At 37.1% G+C, this 25253-nt stretch overlaps 1 protein-coding gene across 22 annotated transcripts in view; it reads left to right on the top strand.

The window, feature by feature from the left end:
• Dennd1a (DENN domain containing 1A) overlaps nucleotides 1-25253 on the top strand; it is a 507493-nt gene that overhangs the window by 119977 nt on the left and 362263 nt on the right. For 18 of the 22 annotated variants that reach the window (XM_085681265.2, XM_048429136.3, XM_048429148.3 and 15 more), the window contains one exon: nucleotides 9241-9284. The exons of the other annotated variants lie outside the window; for them this stretch is intronic. In XM_085681265.2, the coding sequence (XP_085537391.1) occupies nucleotides 9241-9284 (44 nt within the window). The remainder of the gene's footprint in view (nucleotides 1-9240; nucleotides 9285-25253) is intronic. 22 annotated transcript variants of the gene reach the window in all.

Genomic DNA, 25253 nt, shown 5'->3' with positions numbered 1-25253 from the left:
CCATGTCTGCCTACATGCCAGAAGAGGGCACCAGATCTCATTATAGATGGTTGTAATACACTATGTGGTTGCTGGGAATTGAACTCAGGACCTCTGGAAGAACAGTCAGTATTCTCAGCCTCTGAGCCATCTCTCAGCCCCTGGACTGGAGCTTTTAGTATAGCCAAGCTGACCTTTTTAAACGCTTGATCCTTCTTCCCTTACCTCCTGAGTGCTTGGATTGCAGGTGAGTCACTATGCCCAAGAAAATCTTGGTGACGGGTGACAGCTCTGCTCACAGAGGATAACAGGTTTTTTTATTTTTATTTTTTTTGTGTGTGTGCCTCAGTTTGGGCCAGTCTTTTGGTTTTTTTAGTGTTCTGTAGAGTTCCTTGGAAATAGTTTCTTGAACAGGACCGCCACCCTCACCCCACAATGGTCTTATTTATTCTTTTTAGCAGAAAGTTTTCTCATTGGTGATACAAGAGTAACCTCTAACTTTGAAAATTCTTTAATTTTTAATCATGAAATTCATCTCTTTAATATTGTGTTTGTTAGAACTGAATGCTTTGGTATCATTTTTATATCCTGAACTTGGCAAAGGCGACTAAGTAGAGGAATTGGAAAGTTCTCATTCATAATCTGCTAATGATTTCATGGCAACATGTTGTAGTTATTTGTCCAGATGTATTCTTATTGTTGAGTTATAATAATGATGAGAAGACAAAACGACAAGGGGATGTAAATAAATAAATAAAGCCAAAGAAGAAAGCCAGTGCTGGATTCTTTGGTGTCTGATGGCCCAGGCCGAATCCTGCCTGTGTCACTTAACTGTTGATTTACCACCAGTTGAGCCTCACAGTTTATAAAATGTCTGTCTGTCTGTCTGTCTGTCTGTCTGTCTGTGTTTTTTTAAACCTGATAGGGTTGCTTTGATTAAACAAGGTCGGTTAAAACTGCCTGTGGTGATGGTTTGTGTACTTGGGCACCTAGTAAGTGGTAGCTAGTAGTGCTTTAATTGTTATACAAATGCTGTGAGTGGGATTCTGCTTCTAAAACTGAGTTTGGAAACTTAGAAAGCAAAGAAATGAACAGAAAGAGCCTTCAGTTTACACAGATTCACCTCAGGGGTTCTGAAAATCAGGAGAGTCCCAAGTGCATGATGTTTACAGATCATTAGCAAACAGATGCCAGGAAGCAAAGAAATGGTAGCTTGGGGATCTGCAACCAAAGACAACAGAAAAACCAGTTTCTAACAGAGTTATAGCATTCTAGATAAGTAATAGAAGGCAATGGGAACATTTTAATTGGGTTTATAAAAGTATACTTCAGGAACACTCATATTTCCAATTTGAGGTCCACCTATATGTCTATAGTCATCTCATTCATAGTGCTTGCTTATTTCTCTTTTGGAGTTAGCAATATCCCAGAAATTAATATTTATTGTAGTCTTAGCCAGCATGATCTTAGGAAGCCTATGGCGGTCAAAAACTTTTCTTCAATTGGATGTTTTGAAATAGGCCTTTTTTTTTTTTATCCACTTGAAGAGACAGGGCATTTAATTTCCTTCCTTCCTTCCTTCCTTCCTTCCTTCCTTCCTTCCTTCCTTCCTTCCTTCCTTCCTTTCTTTTTCTCTATTGATTATTTGTAGCAGGAAAGACTTTTGTGGGAAACAAGCTAAGTAAAACATAGGACCTAACTCCACCAAATATTTTGGCTCTTTTCTGTGTTCTGTTAAGAATGCAGGTATGGCATCATGGGCTTGACTGTCAGTCTAGAACTACATTTCCCCTGCCTCTCTTGCAGGAAGCCTTTGCCTCTTTTGGACAAGGCTCCATGCCCCTAGGCTATTCCCTGCTTTAGCACTTGGTGGACTCCAAGGTAGCTGCTTTTTAAGCATTGTGTTCTCCAGTTATGCTCTATTAAACTTGAACTCTTGAGGGGCTTGCTCATCACCTGGCCTGGACGTGGAGTATTTGTACCACAAATGCGTACTAGTTTTTAAATGTTGGACAAGTTAGTAAAACTCTAGGCAACCCTATTGTTTTCTTTATAATAAAACTGATATGATAATCACTGAGGAAAACTTTGTTATGAAAGTGAAAAACAGAAATTTTGTGTAGCATGCCTGTCACAGTGCTGCTGACGTTTAGCAGGTACTCTATCAGTAGTTTTGAGTAAATAGTTCTCCCCCCCCCACATAGTCACAGATGTTATATGGCTATAAAGACCATATATAGTAATGTCACCTTTAGAATATAAAAGGCACAGCTGTTAATTTAAGTCTAAAGTAGTTACTCACATAAATATAAGATGTAACATTTCTGTTACTTGTTTAAAAAAAATTGAATAAGACTGAGGCTGTTTACTCAGTGGTAGAGCACTTGCTTTGCATGGGTGAGGCCCCAGATTCCATTCCCAGTACTTCAGAAAACGGCATCAAGATAAGATAAATTGTAACTCACAGAAAATTTTCATGAAACTGAGATAACTATTTAAAAGGTGATATTTGTCTTTATGTGTTAATTGACCAATTTGATAGATCTAAGAAATTAGTTTCAAATCCCAAACTAGTTAAAAGAAACCATAACAATTTAAATTTAACTGCCTATGTTGAAAACTGGGGTATATTAGGGGAAACGACAACTTTAAGTGAGAACATCACTTTGGGTGTATGAGGTATATATTTGGTTAAGGAACAAACACATTCCTTTGCATAAATAAATGCAAGTTATTTATGAGAAATATTTTAATTTATCAGTAGTGATGGCATTTTCTGGTTAAAATAGTCCACCATTTTCCAGAAGACAAGATGAATTTTCTAGATTTTCTGTATGATGTCAAAGGACTCATTATTTGCAGAACAGCTGATGCATTTAGGCCTTGTTGATTCACTTAATTGGCAACTGTACTACATTCATAACTCCAGCAGCTGAAAACAATAGGGCATTGTCTGCTGTTTATGCATTACTAGCCATGTCAGACCAGGGTATGTCGGAAGAGCAGAATATGTCAGTCTGAGGAGGGATCGGCCAGCACCTGGATGCTCTATTGCTTACCATACTGAGGTGGGTTTTCTGTCCTTCATTGAGAAACACTATTTATGTTTTTATTATAGATGTCAGTGGCCAACAGTGTTGTGTCTATGTTAGCAGTACGGCTGCTATGAAATAGTATGTAATTGGTTTGAAATTCCAGTGTTGGAAGGAAGTTCTAGAACTGAGTCGTGGTTTAAAATCTACTCAATGTTTTTATGTGTTCAGTTTTCATGTTTCAAGGCATTATGTGTATTCATGCAGTAGATTTTTTTTCTAGGTGATAAGTTCCATTGGTACACAGAAGCCAAATAAAAGTTCATTTGAAGAAATTAGAAATATTGCTTTTCTAATTAGTGGGCTATTTATACTCTTCTGAGATTTCAAGTCCAAATTTCAATTTTAGGATTAGTAATTTTTAACTTAAAACATAAAAATAAGACAAACTCTTATTTCATTGTCAAGAAAAGGTGTACTACTTTTAAAATTATGTAAAATATTTGAAGCATTTCTTTTAAAATGTGACATTTTTAATAGGTAAGATTTAACTGATAGAAATGAGTGCCTTGCTAGAATGATTACGTTCACTTAAAATGCTAAACCACCAATTTGAATATTTTGCGGCTATAAAGTAAGCATAGCTGAATTTTTGTAGTTTTCATGTGTTTAATGAGAATATCTGTCCTTGAAGTTTTTTATTCGGCTCAGTCTAGTTAGTAATCTCACCCTCAGGAAACTTTAGCTTTATATTATGCAAAGAATTAACATCTTGAAGTAAAGTTTACTTCTAAATATGTTTAGAGAAAGACTGAGATAACCCTCAAAAGGTGTTACAATTCTTGGGCTATTTACTCAGCCTACAGTTTTGGTGTATAAAATTGGAAAATGCCACTAAAGAAAGAACACTGAAGTGTATGATTATCCTATTTGCAGCATATTCCCATCTTCTCATCTGGAAAATTAAATCTGATTACAGCTTGACTTAGTATTTATAGCTGTAGAAAAGGGAGATAGTGTCTTAAACTCCATGAAATTGAGCAATTAGATTATGTGGCTGATAGCTGATGTTTAAAGCTTTGATTTTAAAGGACAGGCCTTTAAAATTGTGAAATCCAAAGGTGTTCAGTATTTTGTCTTTTATTTCCTGAAACATCCTAGAGACAAAGGTTGGATAGGTTCAGTAGGTGTTGAATTTAACTTTTTCTGCCTTGATCTCTAGTATTTTAAAAGCGAAAGCAGTGTAGACTCTCAAATGAATTGCCACGTGGGTAGCTTCTTCCTAGAGAGCAGCAGTTATGGAAGTTGGTGACATTTAGTTAGTATACAGTTATAACATATTTCATACAAAATAAAGTTAACATACTTTTCAATAATCAATTAGAAAATATGCCATGCATTCCTCTTCAAATGTAGTCAGTCATGGGTAAGGGAGAGAGAACCAGAAATAATTTGGAATGATGTGTGTGTGAGGGTGTGTGTTTCCTTACTAGTTACCAATGTGCAAACGAGACCTCATACATAACCATGGCACTTTTATGTTTTTTTTTTATTTCTGTTGTAAAACAAAACAAAACAAAACAAAACAAAAAAAAACAAAAACAAAAAACCTCTCTACCAGGTTTTCTAGGAACTTAAAGCCTAAGGCAAATGCAAAGATTTTGGAGCTGTATAAAATAAGTTATAGCTCCTTTCCAGTGAGCCTTGCCCAAACTCTTATTCTATTAATTAAACATCCTGTGGCGACTTGCTATGTCTTATTAAATATTTAAAAGTATGTATAGTTAGAGACTAGAAAACATGGGTTATTGAGACTGAAGAAAGCCAGCCTTTCTTTCTGGAGGTCTCTGTTTCACAGCACATCCATGTTCTCTGCTGGAATGAGATTGTACTGCTGAGAATCCTATACTGTGACAATTTTGCCCTGTGGCACTTAGGAGAAGTAGTGTTTTGAGGACAGACTTGTAGATGGTCATGCTGCCGGGAGAAGGCAGTGTCCTTCTTCACACTGATGTGACATGGAGCCTACTCCAGAGATCCTCTTCAGGCCTTTGCAGCAAAAGACACAGTCCAGTGATCCATATTGTTGACAAGGTATTTTAAATACAGATTTTTTTTAATCGAAAAGTGTTTTCCTGTTGGATGTGATGATGCTTGCCTTTGATCCCACCACTCAGGAGGATTCCTATGATTTTGAGGCCAGCCTGGTTTACATTGTGAGTTGCAGGGAAGCTTGGAACCTTATCTAAAAATGACAGCAACAAAAGAAAAGTGTTTACCTGGGAGATGACATAATTGATTTTTAAATTTGAATCAGACGAAAGTTACCAAGACAGGAGGTTAAGAAAAAGACTATCTTGTTATGCTCTTAATTTTCTGTCTGAGAGACAGTTCTCAGGGAAAAGCCTGACATGTACTATTCCTATGGCTACCTGCCTTAGCACATTGCTAGCTTGTGCTCGTCCACTGTGGCACTTTGATCTGCAGATTTGATTTTGCCTTCAAAGTTGGTGACACTGCATTTGGTGATGAGCTTCTGAATGAGGTGTTTTGGGACATAAGAAGTTACAACACTTGAGGGTGGATTAAAAAATGAATATGTAAATATCAGACTGATGCTATTTTCCAGTGTACCTTATTTTCCATATAAATATATAGAACATTTCATAAAATGCTCCCAGACCATTTAAAACTCAAAGAAATGCAGCTGATGCAATGAAATACATAGAGAACTTGTAAAAACATACAGATGCGCAAGTGGGTTGCTGCCAGACAGAAATTTAAAGGCGGTTCGCTTAACTGCAGGGTGCTATGTTTTGTATGTACCATGGTGAAGCTGTTAGTAAGGAGGGTGCTGTGTTGCTTGAGAAAGTAGATTGTCTTTGGACCTTTTTAACTCACATGTTTCGAATGTCAGTATTTTGGTGGCATTATGGCATCCTGATCAATTCAATGTGAAAAAAAGATTATAGCTTCTTGTACAAAGTAGATGTTTAAAGACATTTCAAATAAATTGTTTGCAGTCTCTGTGTTTTACAAAATAGCTTTCATAGTTTTGTTAACTATCAGACTGAATCTTTGAATTAATTGAATGGAACTTTATAGATTAAACTTTGGTCTTAAAAAGCATTGCCTTAAAAAAAAAGTAATGTTTTAGAGAATGTTAAGGACTCATGAAGTTTGCTTTTTGTAAACCTCTGAGGCTGTAAAGAAAACCAAGCAAAAGTCTCATACTTGAATTGTAGTAAACAATATGCTGCCAACGATTGAAGCAGTGTTTAATGTAGTCGGGGTAGCCTTTTTACTGGCTGGCATAGTCTTTACTTTCAGTGTTTCAAACTGGATTCATCTCTTCCATCTATTTTCTTAATTCTGCTATATTATATATATTAAAAAATTATTGAAAATACTATTTTAAAGCAATGGGTTTTTATTACTATGGTTTCTTATTATTAGAAGTTTTAAAAAGAGATTTAAAACTTTATCCCACATAATAACAAGAAAGTTTGAAGAATAAACCACAAATTTTTATTTCTAGTGTTTATCCCTTCACAAGATGTTAGCACAAAAATAAAGCCCATGTCTTTTATTTCTGCTGGTATTTTGTAATTCCCAAGAAGCAAAAACTACTGCAAGATAGAAGGCGTGCTATTAAGAATCCAATATGAAGTCATATATATGATTTTTCTTCTGGTTAAAGAGTATGTTAATCACATGGCATTTGGGAGAAAAGGAGCAAGTTGTGAGTGATTCTGGCTTTCCCACCATCTGGTTCCGTTGTGCCTCTTGGTATCTTAGAGATGCTGCTTTTGAGTTTGTTTCTAGACTAAAATATCAGATAATTTTATATGTTTTAGGGATTATAGTCACTGTGCTTTTTTAGCTTTGCCACCTACCAGGTTTGTTGGACTGTCTGTCATACCTTGCTACCAACTTTTCTTTGTTTGGCCCCATACAGTTTAAACATGTGTGGATCTGAAATGCTCTAACATCAGATGTTGGCATTTTGGCTTAAGATTGTTTAGCTCATGAAGTCTTTGTAAATATTTCCAAAATATGAAAACCTCACAAATCTTTAACACTTGGCCCAAGCATTTTGGATAAAAGAGCTACTATCCCTATCTTGCCTGCCAGTTATTGCCTTCTGGCCACTTGTCTCAGAAGAGTAGAGTCCTTGTATAGTTCAAGCCAGCAGGCCAAAGACAGTCAACACCTTTTCTCTCTGGCTCAGAAGGGTGGCCCTCAGTGGCGCTGCAGAGAGAGCATTACTCTAGAACTCCCCAGGTCTCAATCTAGACACGTCATTAGTCACTTCTCTGAAGGTGAAGGTAAAGAGAGGTGATTTCCACTTGTCTTTTTTAAAAATTTATTTTATTATTTATTTTAAGGTTATATTTAATTACATCATTTCCTCATTCCCTTTCCTTCCTCCAAATTCTCCCATTTACCTTTTCTTGATCCCTTTCAAATTCATGATTGTTGTATGCATATGTGGATATGAATATACATGTACATTCCTGATTTTACTTGCTCAGTCTGTCCAGTGTTACCTGTCTGTGTGTTTTCAGGCTTCCCCTTTAGGGCTGCACAACCAGTTGCTGTGCTCTTCCCTGTGGAAGATCATTTACCCCACTCCCAGTGTTCTTTAGTTGTGTGCAGTTCTTTGTGTAGGATTGAGGTTTTGTGGTCTTTCTCCCATCCACTTTGTCATGTCTACGGTTGTTGTCTGTGCTTAGCTCATGTTTAGGTAGTCATGTTGGTGAGACTGTATGAGTGTAGCTTCTGAGGTTACTAGGAGACTATCTCACAACAAACTCCTTGATTCTCTGGATCTTCAATCTTTCTGCCCCTTCTCTACAATGTTCCTTTAGTCTTAGGTGTGGGAGTTGTTTCCATTGGGACTGGGACCCACAATTCTGCATTTTGATTGGTTGTGGTTTTCCAAAATAGTAGCCATCTGTTGGAAAGCTAAGCACAGAACACCCAAAGAACCAAAAATGATCTTTGTTATGAATCACCTATATGGGGAACAATATTTTTGGTATTTGCGAATATTTCTGTTCTTTGGAATAATCTTAGATTTTAAAAGTGTCCAATAGCTTTCATGATTTTTAAACAGATATCTCAAAAATTTAAAGGTAGTAAGTTTAGGTCCTTCACCTATTTTTGGTCTGTTTTCACTGAAGAATAAATTGTGACTTCAAAGATTTAAAACTTTACGAGGATTCATGTTCACAGAGAAGACAATAGGTGGTTTAGTGTAGCTGTTAAAGACTCATAAGAAAACAAGCAGTGTACTGTGAGATACTGTTAGAAGGAAGGGCACCAAACTGTTTTTTTTTCTTTTTTCTTTTTTGCATTGATACATGATTCCCCAAATACATTGTATTCTCACCCTTCTCTGAGGAGCCAAAGCTTTTCCTTATTGAAAAGATTGCATGCTTTCCTATTGGTTGTAGTTGAAGTATTTTTTTTAACTTAGAACATGTCTATATTGACTTACAGACAGAACATTGTCTTGCAATTATGATTTAAACATGGAGTGATTCCCATACTACAGAGGTGATCAGAAAAACTATTTTCACCTTTGTATTTTTATAATTTCTACACAAACCTAATTATGTCAAGGTAAGAATCATTTCATATAATATTTGATTTTTTTTTTTTTGACACTAACGAACCAGACCAAAAGTACTGGTTTGCTTTGAAGGAAACTTCCTTTAGTTGTAGCTTTGTTTTCATAAGCACTTAGGGAACGCTATGTTTTATTTTCCAAAGTGCTGACTTTTACATTTGTTCCTTGAAAGAATTCTGCCCTTGCTGTTCCTTTCTCCCTGGTCTGTGTCTGTACTTAGGCTGATCAGGCCAACATTCGTAATGTAAAAAAGGATGCTGATTAGAGAAGAAAAGTCAAGCAGGTTTAAGACTCATTTTCTTTGGAAAAGTATATTGAGGGCAGCTTGCAGCTGGCAAGATTTTCGTATTAGGTAATAGTTCTAAAGTTAACAGTAGCATCAGGCCTTTAAATCTTTTCTTTTTGTATTTCTGGAGGAGGGCAATATGAGTGCCTTGCTGAGGCCTTCCTTGTGCTCATCAACATAGCAGCCTCAGCTGCCCCCTTGGATCCCCCGCCAGGGCTGCTATCATCTTCTGATCAAATATTAATGTGTGATCCTCTGCTTGCTCACTAATCCAAAGCCAATTAATATTATCTGTCAATTATTTACAGATCCTGAGGTGCAGAGGCAATTCCCGGAGGACTACAGTGACCAGGTTTGGAATGCGTAATTAATTTTTTACATGACAAAATTTATTTCAGAGTTGTTCAACATATTATTACTGTTCTCTTTACTGAAAGAGATAAATGAAATTTAGAAAGGAATAGAAGTGGTAATTAGGAACCAAAGACAAAATATAAAGCACAGTGAAGTAGGATTGAAAATATTAATGCTAAATTTGGAGTGTTTCCTCCAGAGGGCTATTCACAACAACTAAGCAAGAGATTCCACTTTAGGTGCGTCATTGCCTATGGGTCAATAGGAAATTCTTTCTGAGATGCCTGTGAACTGAAGATTTTTTTTTAAAATATACTATTCAAGGAGTCAAGCAGTCTGACCAAAAACGGAAGGAGCCTTATAACATTATCATGGAATTTGCAGTGCAGGTGACACTACTGTTGTCATCTTGGAGTAAAGCAGGTACTTTCAGGGAGAAAGTGTCTTTGTCCATGGTAGGGAGTGCTAAGACTGCATGGGTAGTCCCATCACCTCTCAAATTTCCAGCACTCCATGAACAATGGCACAACATTGTTGAAGTTCTCATCTCAGTCTACTCTATAGTTGGTTTCAGATGATACACTGAGGCTCCATTTTCTACCCCAAGGAATACTGAAGACACTTTGTAGCTTTATTTGACTCATTACATTTTTAGTTTAAGTTTTCAGTTTGCATAGTTTTTAAATAGTAAAAAAGCATCTTTACAACAATGCTATTACTCTTTATCTCTGACAACTTTGTCAAACCTTTCACACATGGAATATTGTGCACAAAGCATATTCCTGATGCATTCATTCAAAGTTTTTTTGTTACAAGTCCTTGAGTGAGGGTAAATATAATGAAAAGAAACATGCAAGGCAGTGGTAGCATCTTTGTATTGTGGCCTATCATAGAGTTAGGAGTTTGATATGTCCTTTTGAAACAGGGGTGACAGTGTGTCCAGCAATACAAAATAAGCAGCATAATGACATGCTTTGTACCAAGATGTTAGGATATAAGAATCTGAGAGAGTTGGTCTGGTTTGCTTAGTGTTGACCTCAATATTAAAATAAGATTTAAAAATAAATTAAAATCTTACCTTACTTGTCATTGTCATCTACTAGTTGAGTTAATTTTTATCATGTTTTAAGTTTGAGTCCTTTCAATTAAACAATATAATCCAAAGATTATATGATTTTAAGAAAATTACTTATCTTTCTTTAAATCATATCTGTAGGATGAAAAACTGTTCCTCGTAATTTACTGATGGTCATAGCTCTTAAGGAAATAAGTGTTCTTAAATCTTTTAAGTAGGTAAATAACCTTTGTGATCCGCTGACCTGAATAATCTAGGGAGGTACAGTTCTTTGGGAGAAAACTTAGAATAGCATGGTTACCATCTGGGTCTAGTCCTTTAAACAGAGGTCTCTACTAACGCCAAAACAGAGACATGAGTTTTATAGTACATAGCTTTAGAAACTGCATAGGTAAGAAGTTTGTAATAAAGCTCTAGGAAGTAGAGCTAAGGCAAAAATAAAATTTAAGAAGCATAAAGAAAATATAAACCATTCTGCTATTTTACTACTAAGAAGAAACTGCTGGAACAATCTGGAGTTTTAGTTGTTTAGTTTAGTTTATGTTCTTTTCTCCCCAGTACATGTGTGTATTCATGTGTTTGAGGAGGGTGTATGTACATGTATATGTGTATTCACAGAAAAATATAGACTGTTTTATGTACTCTCATTGCGTGTGGAGTCCAGTTTATTAATGTGATGTTAACTGTGTAGTGAATTTAGTCTTTTACTTTTGTCAGTAGATGACCTTACATACATTTTCTCTGTCAAAGTTGGAATGATTAAAATTATAGTAGGTAGTTATGAAGTAGCAGCTGTAGTTAAGTTGTTCACAGGATGGAGGTATTTGTTTCTTTGTTTGGAGGAGTGACACAGTGCTGAAATTTGAGAAGCAGACTTTGGGCTCAAGGCAGACCTGTAAGAATGTACACAATACAGTCTTATTTAGCATCTCCTCAAACTTAAGATATATAATTTTTGTTCTTGATTCCAAACAACTCAGGAAATGAGACATGAAAGATCTACTTGATTTTTGAAGATATTTTTCCAACTTTCAAAAATGTACTTGAGAATCATATCTACTATGAAAGAGAATGAAGAATGCTTGTTTCTTAATTGCTGTTTAAAATCATTTTTATTCTGATTTCATAGGCTTTTTTTCATATTGTCATTTGTTTGAATAAACTAGATTATCTGTCTCTCCCAGATATATATTTCCTGTATACTATTATAAAAGATTCTTAGGAAATTTCTATTCTGTGTAAGCATTAAGTACAGTATTTCAAATATTAAAACATTTATGATGTGGTCCTTAAGGAATATTTAAGATAATTCACCACCCAATATAACACTTATCACTGTGTGGGTGTGAACACCCCTGTTCTCTCCCCCATACCCTCTCCGTTCGATTTTCACTCCTCGTTCACCTAAACTGCCAGAGCTTGTTTTTACATATAGTGTATTTCCCATGTACCGCACACTTGATCAGAGACACTGGCTGATGCTAGATGTTTTATTCTGTGTGTTCTTTGTACCTTACAGTAAAAGAATCTGTCACAAATTATTGTGCCTCACTGCTTTAGAAACTGAGAAAAAAGGGAGGTTAGATTGACATCTGTGGCTGAATAATGATGACCAGCCTTTTGGCTCTCCTTGAGCCACAAAGCTAGCACTGCCTTTAGAGTGGAAAAAGAAGTAAGAAGAAAGGGGAGGATAAAAGAGAGTTACAAATCTGTGCTCTCAGAGATGCATTACTGTTGGGCCAGTTGTCTGCATGGTATGATAATCCATTTTGATCTTCTCTGTCTTAATTGTCTGCTAAAGACAAACGGGCAGTAAAAGTTCATCAGTTTCATCTTTTTGCTTCTCGTTTAGAAGCGGAATAAATGATCCATCACTACAGAGGAAGCCTTTATTTCTGTCATGGAAGTAATGCAAACCCAACACGTTTTATTAAAATGTTTCCCCTCATTATTTCACTCCTCTCAGCTCTGATAGATCTTACTGTTTCATAAAAAATGTAATCTGAAATGTAAATAAGGGTCTTGATACAGAAAGAAGTAATGAGCAGCCTGAGCCACATTTTAGGGCTCTTGGTTGTAATTACTGACAGAGTGGTTTCTCTGTGCCCCATTTTCCTTCCTTAAGTTGTCTGTGACACAGTCAGACCACAGTGACAGCTATAGTTTAAACCATTAAGTCAGTGTAGCACTCAACAGTGCATCAAAATCTAGTGATCCTGGAAGTATAGGCTTTGTTAATTCCTGGAAGGTGCAAAGTGCTTTTTTAAAAAGCAAAATAAACAGCAAAACGGGAAAAGCAAGGGCTTTTCAGAGTTCACATTGCTTACTTATCTGCTTTTGTTTAAAGCTTAACTAGTTTAAATACTAAAACACTAGCAGTTTTAGTTAGGGTTCTGACTTGAAAGGATCTTGTACTTCTGGAAAAAATTATCTTCTAACAGCTTATCTATGAGATGAAAAAGAAATTCTTTGTCTCATAGGTTTATAATAAAATCAGCAATTTTTTAATAGTTAAGGTTATGAAATTGAAGGTGGATTTTTAATTACTTTGGATTATGGGAAAAATCTATTCTTTTGAGCCTCCAACAATAAGCAGTAGAAAATTCCTGTTACAGGGCGGAAGCACAATAGTGATTCAGTCCTCTTGTTCTCAAAGATAGCATATTAGTCTGACACTGGAAATAAGAAAAAACATGACTGTCTTTGACTCACAAATAAAACCATAGTTCTGTAGTTAGCTTGGTGTACTTATGTCATTTTATTTTCTCTGTTTATTCATAATTATGGGAATAATTTGTAAAACTTTGTAAGTACCATTTTAATGAATACTAATTGAATTAAGAGAAAACAATAGTTAAACTTATATGTTTGTAAATGATCAAAATTTACTCCCATCAAAAGCCTATTCTTGGTTTTAAAACAATAGGTATTTTTCAGATTAATAATTGGTAGTAATTATGATGTATGGCATAGAATAGTATGAAATAAAGGCATAGTAACCTATCAGATACTTCCATAAATAGCATTGTACTGTATCAAGTGAAACAGGTATTATACATGATTTTAAAGCATAGTGGTCATAATGTAATTTAATTCTTACATTAAAACATGTAGAATTATTAATTTGTTCTCATAATTGTACTTTTTATAGCTCATTTGTTCTAAGAGTGGCTGTTAAGAGTTGAGGGTACTAGACGTTATTTCTTCAAATGCTCATGTATATTTTGATAAAATAGTGACTTAGTGCCCTGGAAAGAGGGGTCTGTGTACGTGCACCCACCCCCATATACAGAGATTGCTGTTAGAATCACAGGTCATTTTTCTTTCCACTGGCACTGAAACACAGGTTATAATGAGTCCAACAATTTTTAAGCATTTATAGAAACTATAAAAATTTTATGGAAATCTTTATATAGAAACTAACAGTGTTTCTTGTACAACTGTATGTAAGCCATGTAGAAACATGGTGCATTGGGAAAAATAAAAAAGTGCTGTTTTGTGGTTTCACATGGCCTATGTGATTTCAGAATTTCACCGTAGTAAATTAAGCAAATTAAAAAAAATAAACATCAGCTTGATACTAAAAATGAACGCAAATATGTTGCATAGTCTGGGCTAATTGTGAAGAAAATATTCATCTTTGGGTAGTATGTAGTTGTTTGAATACGGGTTTTTGTGCTTGTGTTGAAGATATGCTCTGAAGAAACATTTTTTAAAGTTTCTTGTTATTCACAGATAACTTTGGTAAATCGATTAAAAGATTCTTATTAGAGAGACAGTAGAAGTTATAAATGGACATTGGTTGTATTGGGTAGTGGTGTCTCATGCCTTTAATCCCAGCACTGAGGAGGCAGAACAGGCAGATCTCTGTGAGTTTGAGACCAACTTGGTCTACAGAGCTAGTTCCAGGACAGCTAGGACTACACAAAGAAACCCTGCCTCAAAAAACTAACAAATAAACAAATAATGAACGAATGAGCATTGCTACTTGCCTACTGATGATTTCTTCATTTTAAAAAATTTATTTATTTTTACTGATTTTTTTTTTTGGAATCTCACATCATGTGCCCTGATTTTGCTCACCTCACAGTCTTCCCATGTCCATCCCTCTCCTGTGACTCTCCCTTCAAAAACAAACAAGCAAAAGTCCATTTTGTGTTGCTCATATATTCACTATAGCGTGGTCAGATTCCTAGTAGCCGTATCCCTGAGGAAGGATGAGTCTTCCCCATCTGCATCAGTGTCAGAAAAGCCATCAGCTGAGGAAAACCATTAGATGGTCTGAATGGGGTGGAGTTGGGTGGGACTAGCTCTCTCGCACCCACACTGCTTCAGGCCTAATTCAGGACCATGGTTATCTGCATGTACTTCAATGGTAATGTAGGTTGCAGACATCAGCCACAGCCCTTGGGCAGTATCTGCTGGACCACAGACCCACTCATGACTCTCTTTGGCTGCGTGGATCACAAGCCTCAACATGGTCTCAGGTGGTTACACAGGCCACTCACTTCAGCATGGCTCCCTGAGGTAGCAAAGCAGAGGCACAGCAGAGGTATCACTGAGGCATCAGCGGAGGCACAGACTGTATATGGGATCACAAGCTTCATTGTGGCCTGGGGTAGCAGCTTGGACCACCCATACCAACATGGCCTCTGGTGGTATTGCAGGCCATGGTGGTTCTTGAGGCCCAGTTCAAAAAAGAACCCATTATCATCTCTGGCTTACTTCATTACCCAGAGCCAGGGCAGTCCCAAGACCTCATCACAGGTTAGGGGGCTGAATCTGTACCTGCTTAAACACCAGGCTGTTGTACATTATTCCGCCAACCCTACTCGGTTGACAATGACAGCTTGTAGACCTCAGTCCACTCTCTTACCTGTCACCTCTATCACATCTTTGATCCCACCTCTCTATCACATATTTGTTCCTTTAGTGTCTTTGGCTGGCCTGGGCTGCCTTGCTTCATACTCTTTATGTGGCCCAATGTATGAAAAGTTTCATGTTACTTTCCTTCAAATATTGATAAACTAGAGACTAAACATTCTGTTGCAGAATTTATTAATGTATTGTATTTGATCTCTTCTTGTTAAACAGGCAGGAATCATAAAGAGTGTACCTCATCTATTACAGTCATAAGTAGAGGTCCGGATTGGGACTTAGACTTGAGGTTTGTGACTCACACAGAGAAAAAGGAATTGGGACATGAGAAATACCCCATTTCTCTTGAGATTTTGGAGCTGTCTTGCTTTTGAAATTCTTCTCCAGACTGGATTACGCTCCAGTCCACTGCTGCAGTCGATTCAGATTTGGTTTATTTTGAATTGTGAGTTGCATATCATTTTGGAAACTTTTTTTTAAATCAGCATTCACAATATGACTTTTAATTATGACATTATAAAATAAAATTAATTCTTGTTGATCCTCCCTCCTGTATCCATGCCCTCCCCACCCCCTTCTGCATGTTCTCCTTTCCCTCCATGGCCTCCTTTTCACTTTTGAAATCTTTTTGTTTGTTTGTCTATCTTTGGGACAGGATCTCACTGGTTGATCTTACACTTAATGGACTCAAACAATCTACACGTCTGCTTTTTGTAGCCAGGAATAGCAAGCTCTCTATGGCACTAGATACCACAGGTTAGATCGTATGGATTCACTTGCATTTCATTCAAAGGCTGAATCATGATGGTGAAGATTACACTCTACATCCTAGTCTTAACACTAACATTGCTAATAAGAGACTATACTTTCTGCCTTTTCCTCTTTATCACTATTTTTGATGGTAAAACGAGTCTAGGAGAGAGACTAAGTTTGATTTGTACAGACAGTGATTGGTAAGTTTGCACACCAAGGGCCAGACACCATGCCAGGAAGGTAAGAAGAAAAGAGCAATAGATTACAACTGTGGTCAACAGTAGGCTATAGAAGTGACTTGTGGCCAAAGTGTGTTGATATTCATTGAATGTGGTCTGGCTAGAAAATCTGATGTTGGGAATGATGAGTGGTGATGCCACCATGTAGTTACATCCCTGCCAAGAAGGATAGTCATCAAGTGTAGTTCAGAGAAGCTCAAGTGGGAAATGTTAAGAGAACTGCCCTAAAGAAATACTTTCTTTTAGCCCCATGTTACATATGTGCTTTCTAAGATTGGCTGTTGGTATATGGGATTTTAAACTAATTGCCCCAGTTACTTTTCATGTATATTTGGCATTCTGGAAGTATGGGTAGAATTACAATTTTTGTATGCACAAGTATAAATTCTTAATCCCTTCAGCCTGACCACAGACTGAAGTAGACTGTAAGCCCAATAACTCCAAAAGCACCTTGCTGTAGAGTTTTCTTGGAGCAGAGTATCAGTACCCGTGATTGCACTGAGTGTGACTGTTAGGGTATTGTATTACAGATCTCTAAATGATGCATTGGATTAAAGATGGATGAACATACCAAGAACAAGCATCTGCTGCTCTGTTTATGATCTGTTCATTTATTTTTGTTTCTAGAGACAGAGTTTTGCCGTGTAGCCCATGTTCTCTTGGAAGTTGTGGTCCCCTGCCTTGTGCTGGAATTATAGTCATGACACCATGTAATCCTTACTTACATATTATTATTAGAAATATACATTTTTTGGTTTTATTATTGCTCCCCCCCCCAAAGAAAAACCATTAAAATGGGATTGGATAGATGGTGTGGGAGGTCCTTCTGTCTGTGTGTTGCTGTTATTGGTTAATGAATAAAGAACTGCCTTGCCTATAGCATGGGAGGAGAAGGGTGGAGTCGGAGAGACACCATGGAGCTGTGGCCAGAGTCAGACATGCCAAAACTTTGCCAGTAAGCCACTGCCACATGGCAATACACAGATTAATGGAGATGGGTTAAATTAATATGTAAGAGTTAGCCAATAACAAGCTAGAACTAATGGGCCAAGCAGTGATTTAATTAACACAGTTTCTGTGTAATTATTTCCTGTCTAAGCTAGCCAGGAGGCCAGGAACCAACAAGCGATCCGGCCCCTTCCTCCAAAAGATAGATGGCTTGATGATTAAAACTACTGGCTGCTCTTCCAGAGGACTCAGGTTCAATACCCGACATACATATAGCCATATATACATATATACACAGCCATCTGTAACTCTAATCCTTTCCTCTGTAGGTACCAGGCACCCACATGGTGCACAGGTATTTATGCAGGTAAAGAATCTGAACACATAAAATAGCAACAACAACAACAAAAAAACATTTAAAAATGCAAGTGTCTGAGGGTACTAATAGATGGTTGGTCTTATTTTTAGCAAGTTACCCAAAAAAACATTATCAGTAAACTAGGTCTAGTTTTTGATTACTTTTAAATTTAAAAAAATGTTTAATTACTTATATTTGTTTTGCATATATGTGCCTGTGTGGGAAGGCTAGAAGGCAACTGTAGGTGTCAGAGTTCTTCTTCCACCATATGGGTTCTGTGGATGGAGCACAGGTGGCTGAACAGTATGTATCTCTATTGGCTGCAAAAATTCATTGGTCCAGCTTTTCAGAGTTGTATCTGTGTTGCTTTAGTTGCATGCTATTGGTTCCTATTGCTCTTTATGTAGGCACCTGTAAGTCTGCATTAAGTCTTCTTTGTTTTCATTCCTAAACTGCTCTCTAGTCTGTTCAAGTTGTCTATTTTCTTTTGCATTTATATGCTTAGCATTTCTCATGTATTCTTTCTAATGGCCAGCAACCCAGTGACCCGAAAGTCTATCTTCTACAACAATGGTTCTCAACCTAGAGGTCGTGACCCCTTTCACAGGGGTCGCCTTCAGAAAACACAGATATTTACATTGATTCATAACAATAGCAGAATTACAGTTATGAAGTAGCAACAAAAATAATGTTGTGATGGGGAGGTCACTATAATATGAGGAACTGTAAAGTCTACATCAGATCACACTGCTCCTGTGTGTAAAATTCTCTATTATCATTTTCTCCCTACTGTCTGTTTATTTGTTTTGAGTCATGATCTCAGTGTGTAGCCCAGACTGACCTTGAACTTTGAGTTGTGGGATTGCAAAGCCTGTGCTTCAATGTTCATATTCTGTAGTTGGATTTCTTGGTGATTACTGATACTTCCAGGAGGTATTTCTAAACTTGAAGATTAGTCACCAAGTATTTGACCTTGATTTGACCTTGTCTCCTGTTATTATCTCTAATAATACATAGATGTATACTTTTTAAAATTGATTTTTATTGAGCTCTACATTTATCTTTGCTCCCCTCCCTATATCTCCCCTCCCCGCTTCAACTCTCCCCCAAGGTCCCCATGATCCCAATTTACTCAGGAGATCTTGTCTTTTTCTACTTCCCATGTAAGTCACTCTTAGTGTCCTCATTGTTGTTTAAGTTCTCTGGGATTGTGGTTTGTAGGCTGGTTTTCTTTGTTTTATGTTTACAAACCACCTATGAGTGAGTACATGTGATAATTGTCTTTCTGGGTCTGGGTTACCTCACCCAAAATAATGTTTTCTAACTCCATCCATTTTCCTGCAAAATTTAAGATGTTGTTATTTTTTTGGGCTGTGTAGTAATCCATTGTGTAAATGTACCACATTTTCCTTATCCATTCTTTGGTCGAGGGGGCATTTAGGTTGTTTCCAGGTTCTGGTTATGACAAACAAAGCTGCTATGAACATAGTTGAGCACATGTCCTGTGGCATGATTGAGCATCCTTTGGATATATACCCAAAAGTGGTAATACTGGGTCTTGAGGAAGGTTGTTTCCTAATTTTCTGAGAGATTGCCACACTGACATCCAAAGGGGTTGTACCAGCTTGCATTCCCACCAGCAGTACAGAAGTGTTCCCTTTTCCCCACAAACTCTCCTGCATAAACTGTCATCAGTGTTTTTGATCTTGGCCATTCTTACAGGTGTAAGATGGAATCTCAGAGTTGTTTTGATTTGCATTTCTCTGATGACTAAGGATGTTGAACATTTCCTTAAGTGTCTTTCAGCCATTTTAGATTCCTCTGTTGAGAGTTCTCTGTTTAGGTCTATGCTCCCATTTTTTTTTTATTATTGGATTATGTGTTCTTTTGGTGTCGAATTTCTTGAGTTCTTTGTATATTTTGGAGATCAGACCTCTGTCTGATGTGGGGTTAGTGAAGATTTTTTTAGGCTGTTGTTTTGTCTTGTTGACCATGTCCTTTGCTTTGCAGAAGCTTTTCAGTTTCAGGAGGTCCCATTTATTAATTGTTTCTCTCGGTGTCTGTGCTTCTGGGGTTATATTTAGAGAGTGGTTCCCTATGCCTATGTGTTCAAGTGTACTTCCCATTTCTCTTCTATAAGGTTCAGTGTGGTTGGCTTTATGTTAAGATCTTTGATCCATTTTGACTTGAGTTTTGTGCATGATGATAGATATGGGTCTATTTTCATTCTTCTACATTTTGATATCCACTTGTTTAATATGCTTTCCTTTTCCATCTGGTATTTTTTGCTTTCTTGTCAAAAATCAGGTGTTTAAAGATGCATGGATTGATATCGGGTCTTCTATTCGGTTCCATTGGTCCTCCTGTCTGTTCTTATGCCAATACCAGGCTGTTTTCAGTACTGTAACTCTGTAGTATAGTTTGAAGTCAGGGATTGTGATGCCTCCAGAAGTTCTTTTATTTTACAGGATTGTTTTGGCTATCCTGGGATTTTTACTTTTCCATATGAAGTTGAGAACCATTCTTTTGAGGTCTGTGAAGAATTTTGCTGGGATTTTGATGGGCATTGTGTTGAATCTGTAGATTGCTTTTGGTAAGATTGCCATTTTTACTATGTTAATTTTGCCTACCCAAGAGCCTGGGAGATCTTTCCACTTTCTGGTATCTTCTTCAGTTTCTTTTTTCAAATATTTAAAATTCTTGTCGTATAAGTCTTCACTTGTTTGGTTAGAGTTACTCCAAGATATTTCATGCTATTTGTGGCTATTGTGAAGGGTGTTGATTCACTGATTTCTTCCCCAGCCCTTTGTATACAGGAGGGATACTGATTTTTTTGAGTTAATCTTGTATCCTGCTGCATTACTGAAAGTATTTATAAGTTGTAGCGGTTCCTTGGTAGAATTTTTGGGATCACTTATGTAAACTATCATATCATCAGCAAACAGTGAGAGTTTGACTTTGTTTCCAATATGTATCCCTTTGATTTGGTTTCTTATTGCTCTAACTAGGACCTCAAGAACTATATTAAATTGATGAATGTATATTTTTATCACTTCCCAGAATGCTTTGCTCTTTCGTAGCATTTCTGCTCAAATTGTTTTTATGGTTGGGATATTTTCTTTCTTTCTTTCTTTCTTTCTTTCTTTCTTTCTTTCTTTCTTTCTTTCCTTCCTTCCTTCCTTCCTTCCTTCCTTCCTTCCTTCCTTCCTTCCTTCCTTCCTTCCTTTCTTTCTTTCTTTCTTTTTTTTTTCTCTTACTCTTACACCAGAACACTTCTGCTGAGTTTATGTTACATTGCATGAGCAACTTGCCCAGACTGAACTAAGAGAATACTTGAAACATTTACTCTTTGCATTCTGTTGTCTAGGTGTCTGTCTCATTTGTCTGTGTACATTTCTAGGCATAGAAATGGCTATGGCCAGTGTTAGAAAATTGAGGCGCTTCGTGAATTGTATGATCTATGTGAGTGCAAAAGCATGACAGTGATAATTAAGAGCATGTAGTTTGGTGCAGCTTTGCCAGTTATACTTTCTGAGCTTTCACTTCCTTACTTGTAAACTAGAGTTGGTCACAGAAAAACCTTAGAGGATTTTGGTCAGGATTAAGTGAATTAAAGTGCATAAAGTAGAAACAAAACCAGAAAACAGCCTAGCTTCTAATTGTAACCAGTCACTGCAGATTCTCATTAGAAGTAGATTTAAGGTGGCACATTAATGTTATTTGGTGCCTCTATCAGTTGTTCAGGCTGAGTATAGTAGATAACGTTTGTCTCTAGTTTTCCAGACCTATCTCTGGAAGAATCTGGAAAATTTCTCCTTGACAAGCCTATAGTTCAAAATAAAATTTGAAGTCATAAAGGTGATCACAATTGATTTGCCAAGGAAAGAAGAGGAGGTCAATGGGAAAACATTCTTGAATATTTATGATCTGAGATGCACTAAAATTGTAAAAGCTTTTTAAATGGTGATGAAGGGGGTTTCAAGTAGTTTAAAATTTTTATTACAGTTATAAAATCTCTATATCAAGACTCTTGTGTTGAAAACCTCAGATTTTTTATTAATGGATACATTTAATAATGGAACCTACCGTTTTTGTAAATGAGCGTTTTTGGTTGTGTATGGTTTTTGTATTACTAGGTTACCTTTCGTTTTGAAATGCTTATGTGTTGTATGACAAAGATTCCTCTGGTCATTATAATTTCTAACTAACATCTGTCAATTTCAGAGCTTAAATGTGACATAATAATAAGGTTCAGACTGTGGGCATGGGTTTGTGAGTGGAAGTGAAAGGAAATTATAAAATTATTTTTTGATTGTTTTTCTTTTTGGGTGTATAGGTGGTGTTGGCTTTGAAGAAAATTATATTTATCAAGGATTATTTATTAATTATCAACCTTGAAGAAAATGAGATGTAATGTTCCACCTAGCTTTTATGTATAAAATCTTCTTTAAAAACCCATTTACCTCGTAAATACTGACTCCTTTAAAAAAATTTGGTTTACAAGTCACTGCTTTTATATCTCCAGTTATACCTGAGAGAACTTTCCTTTTTATCATAACCCTACTTATTTTATTTTTAAAAGTTAAATTATTGTACATGCACAGATGTTTTGCCTGCATGTCTATCCATGTATCATGTGTCTTGTGCCCACAGAGGCCGTAATAAAGTGTTAGACTTTCTGACTTACAGAAGATTGCGAGCCTTCATGTGGGTTCTGGGGGAATTGGGCATGGGTCCTCTAGAAGAGTTCTTACCTGCTGAGCCTTATCTCTAGACCCTACCTTGGCCATATTTCTGTTAGAAAATCCAAGACACTTAACACTTGCTTGATATCTTCCTTTCCCATACAGTGCTGTTGGACAATGATCTTGTATTTTTTAAAGATTTGTCACTTGTATTGCTTTAATAAAATGCTGATTGGCCAGTAGCTAGGCAAGAAGTATAAGTGGGGCAACCAGAACAGGCGAATTTCGTGAAGAGGAAAGGGTTAGTCTGCAGTTGTCACCAGACACAGAGGAAACAAGGTGAGAATGCATCACTGATAAAAGGTGCCTAGCCACGAGACTAACACAGACAAGAATTATGGGTTAATGTAGGATGTAAGAGTTAATAAGAAACCTGAGTTAATTGGCCAACCAGTTTATAATTAATATAAGCCTCTGTGTATTTTTTGGGACTGGACAATTGCAGGACTGAGCAGGACAGAAACCTCCGTCAATAAGGCAGGAAGATGGAATTCTTGCTTGCTTTATGTTCAAGGCTCTTGGACCTGGTCTTGGACCTTGTACTGTGCATGGAAGTTAAGATGCAAATACACACACACACACACACACACACACACACACACACACACACACATATATAATCAGTGAAACAGTGTTCACACAGTGATCTTTGAACTCAGAATTTGAACAAGGTAGGACAAATAACATGTTTATTAAATCCCCATGTGTTATATCGGGAAGTAAAGCATAGAGAAGGTTTTGATGCTCCCTATGGATTTGATGATGTCTGAAATTGTATGAAGTCTTAAAATGCAAATAAATGTTTACATGATGAGCCTGGAGTCAGGTGATTGGAAAATAAGACTTCCATCATTCTTCCTAGTGTCTCCTTAAGCCAGGTAGGTGAGATAGACACCCTTTCTTTGTGGTCTCTCTCTCTCTAAGGCCTTAGTACACCACAGCATCTAACCTAGGATCCATGAACGTGAACAAGAACACACTGATTACAAAGACACACAACTATGAAGGGGAGTAGGTTGCTCCTTCCTAAGACTCTTCAGCACAAATCTTTCATCCTACACTTGTAACTGGGAAGTAAGGTAGGGGACCTGGCATAGGGGACTGCTCCTGCACGCTGTAGCTATGTGTTTGAAACTGCAGAGATCAAATACTAATTAAATAAGGTGTGACATGAAGAATGTCTTCTCTTCCTCTGCTGGTCTATATGAAGCTAATTTTAGTCATGTTCAAGATTGAATTCATCTGCAGGAGGATAATATCTGCATGAGATTAGTAATAGACTCATTGAACATAGGTAGAACTTTTAGTATAAGACCCAACTCTTAGTTTCTTTTTAATTGGCACTTAAAGCCTCTCAAGAAAACAGATGACCACCGGCATGTGAGAAACAAAGTTTGGGTATGCCGATTTCATACTCAGAAGAAATTTACATGAATCTAGTTTTTGAAATTATCTATAATCTATATTCTTTAGACATAAACAATAAACAATAGAAATTACTAATACCTTTTTTCTGACTTGGATAATCTCCGTTTCTTTCATTTTTTTTATGCCATGAATAAATCTTAACTTTTGAAGCTTGATTTTCTGGTAAATTCAAGTCTTTGGTTTGCCAGTTATTTTCACTGATTCTTATAGGAAGGAGCTCAGGAGCCAGGAAGAACTCATGATGAGTAGTGTGAGTGCCTAGAGCCTGGATGGGCCAAGAGTGGATTGAGTTTGAAAGTCATGTTCAGGTGGGATGCAAAAGGCTCCACACCCTCCAGTGAGTTGCAGTGTATGATCTTGAGGGCCACACTCCTTTCCAGGACTTAAGATCCCTCATGTCGTGGCCGCAGCCAATCCACCCTTTTTTGCCTGCCATCCCCTTCCTTGGTGCTGGGTCTTCTTTAAGTTTCTGTACGTGTATATCTCTTGCTCCTGTTGTTGCTTTTGTCCCCCTCTTTGTGTCCCTTTCTCATTCTTGCCTGGTGAATTTCTGCTCACTCCTAAACCTCCCTCACACTGTCACATTCTGAGAAGTTATTCTAGATTCAGGCCTCTGCTATGTTGTCTATAGTTCTGTGTTCTTTTCTCTCAGAGCAGCTGTGCAGTTTGAGTGAGTTATTAATGTATTCATTTCATTAGCTTTTGTCTCTCTAGCTAGATCTAGCTACTCTGTGTGCTCAAGGGCCACATTTTACCTGGTTTGTCTCATCCCTGGCTTCTAGCACATTGTTTACAACTAAATGTTTGCATGTTGAAATGATGTGCTTAGGGAAACACTACTGTTTCTTTTTAAGATACTCTTAATGCACACTTGCTTTTAGAGGTTGCTTCACCCTCTGCCATGTTTGCAAACACTTAGAGAGGTTTCAGGGACCCAAAGGCTTTTCTTCACAAGTATCTTGAAATCCAGTAGCCACGGTGAATGTTTGAGTCTTAGTAACACAAATGAACTATCTGCCCCCAGTAAGAATTAGTGGTATTCTGAAAGCCTTTCTTACTCGGATGTAGTGAAAAATCAGAGCTGTATAGGAATGTACATGGTGAGCCTGGAGCTTTGAGGTGCTGAACTTGGAGTACCTATAGAACACAAGGCAGAATGGTGAACAGGCATATATATGGAGGTTGTCCAGAACAGAGGGTTCAGTTTACTTATTTATCCTGTGAGTGTAATCGAAACTAAAGTGTAGGTGTAGCAGGATGCAGAGAGAGAAGAAAAGGAAAATCCCAGGAAACAGATTTCATGGGAAGAGGTTGGAAAGGGGACCAGAAGGTAAATAGGGTCAGTAAGAAGGCCTCTCACTTTCCTCGTCTAACAGAATGTTGGAAGGTAATGGTGTAGGAATGAGCGGTGAGTGGAGCCCCAGGAAAACCTCCCCTCCTCTAGTCTGCATTCAGAAATATTACAGACAAAATGAATCTGAAGTGGAAAGAGGCTGACAAATCCAGAGGCCAAGGTATTGTTTGTTTGCTTAGAAAAGTCATG

This window comes from Myodes glareolus, chromosome 21, assembly GCF_982192425.1.
Source record: "Myodes glareolus chromosome 21, mMyoGla1.1, whole genome shotgun sequence".
Classification (NCBI taxonomy): domain Eukaryota; kingdom Metazoa; phylum Chordata; class Mammalia; order Rodentia; family Cricetidae; genus Myodes; species Myodes glareolus.
Note: the sequence above shows the minus strand (reverse complement) of the source record. Positions and strands in the feature narration are given on the sequence as shown.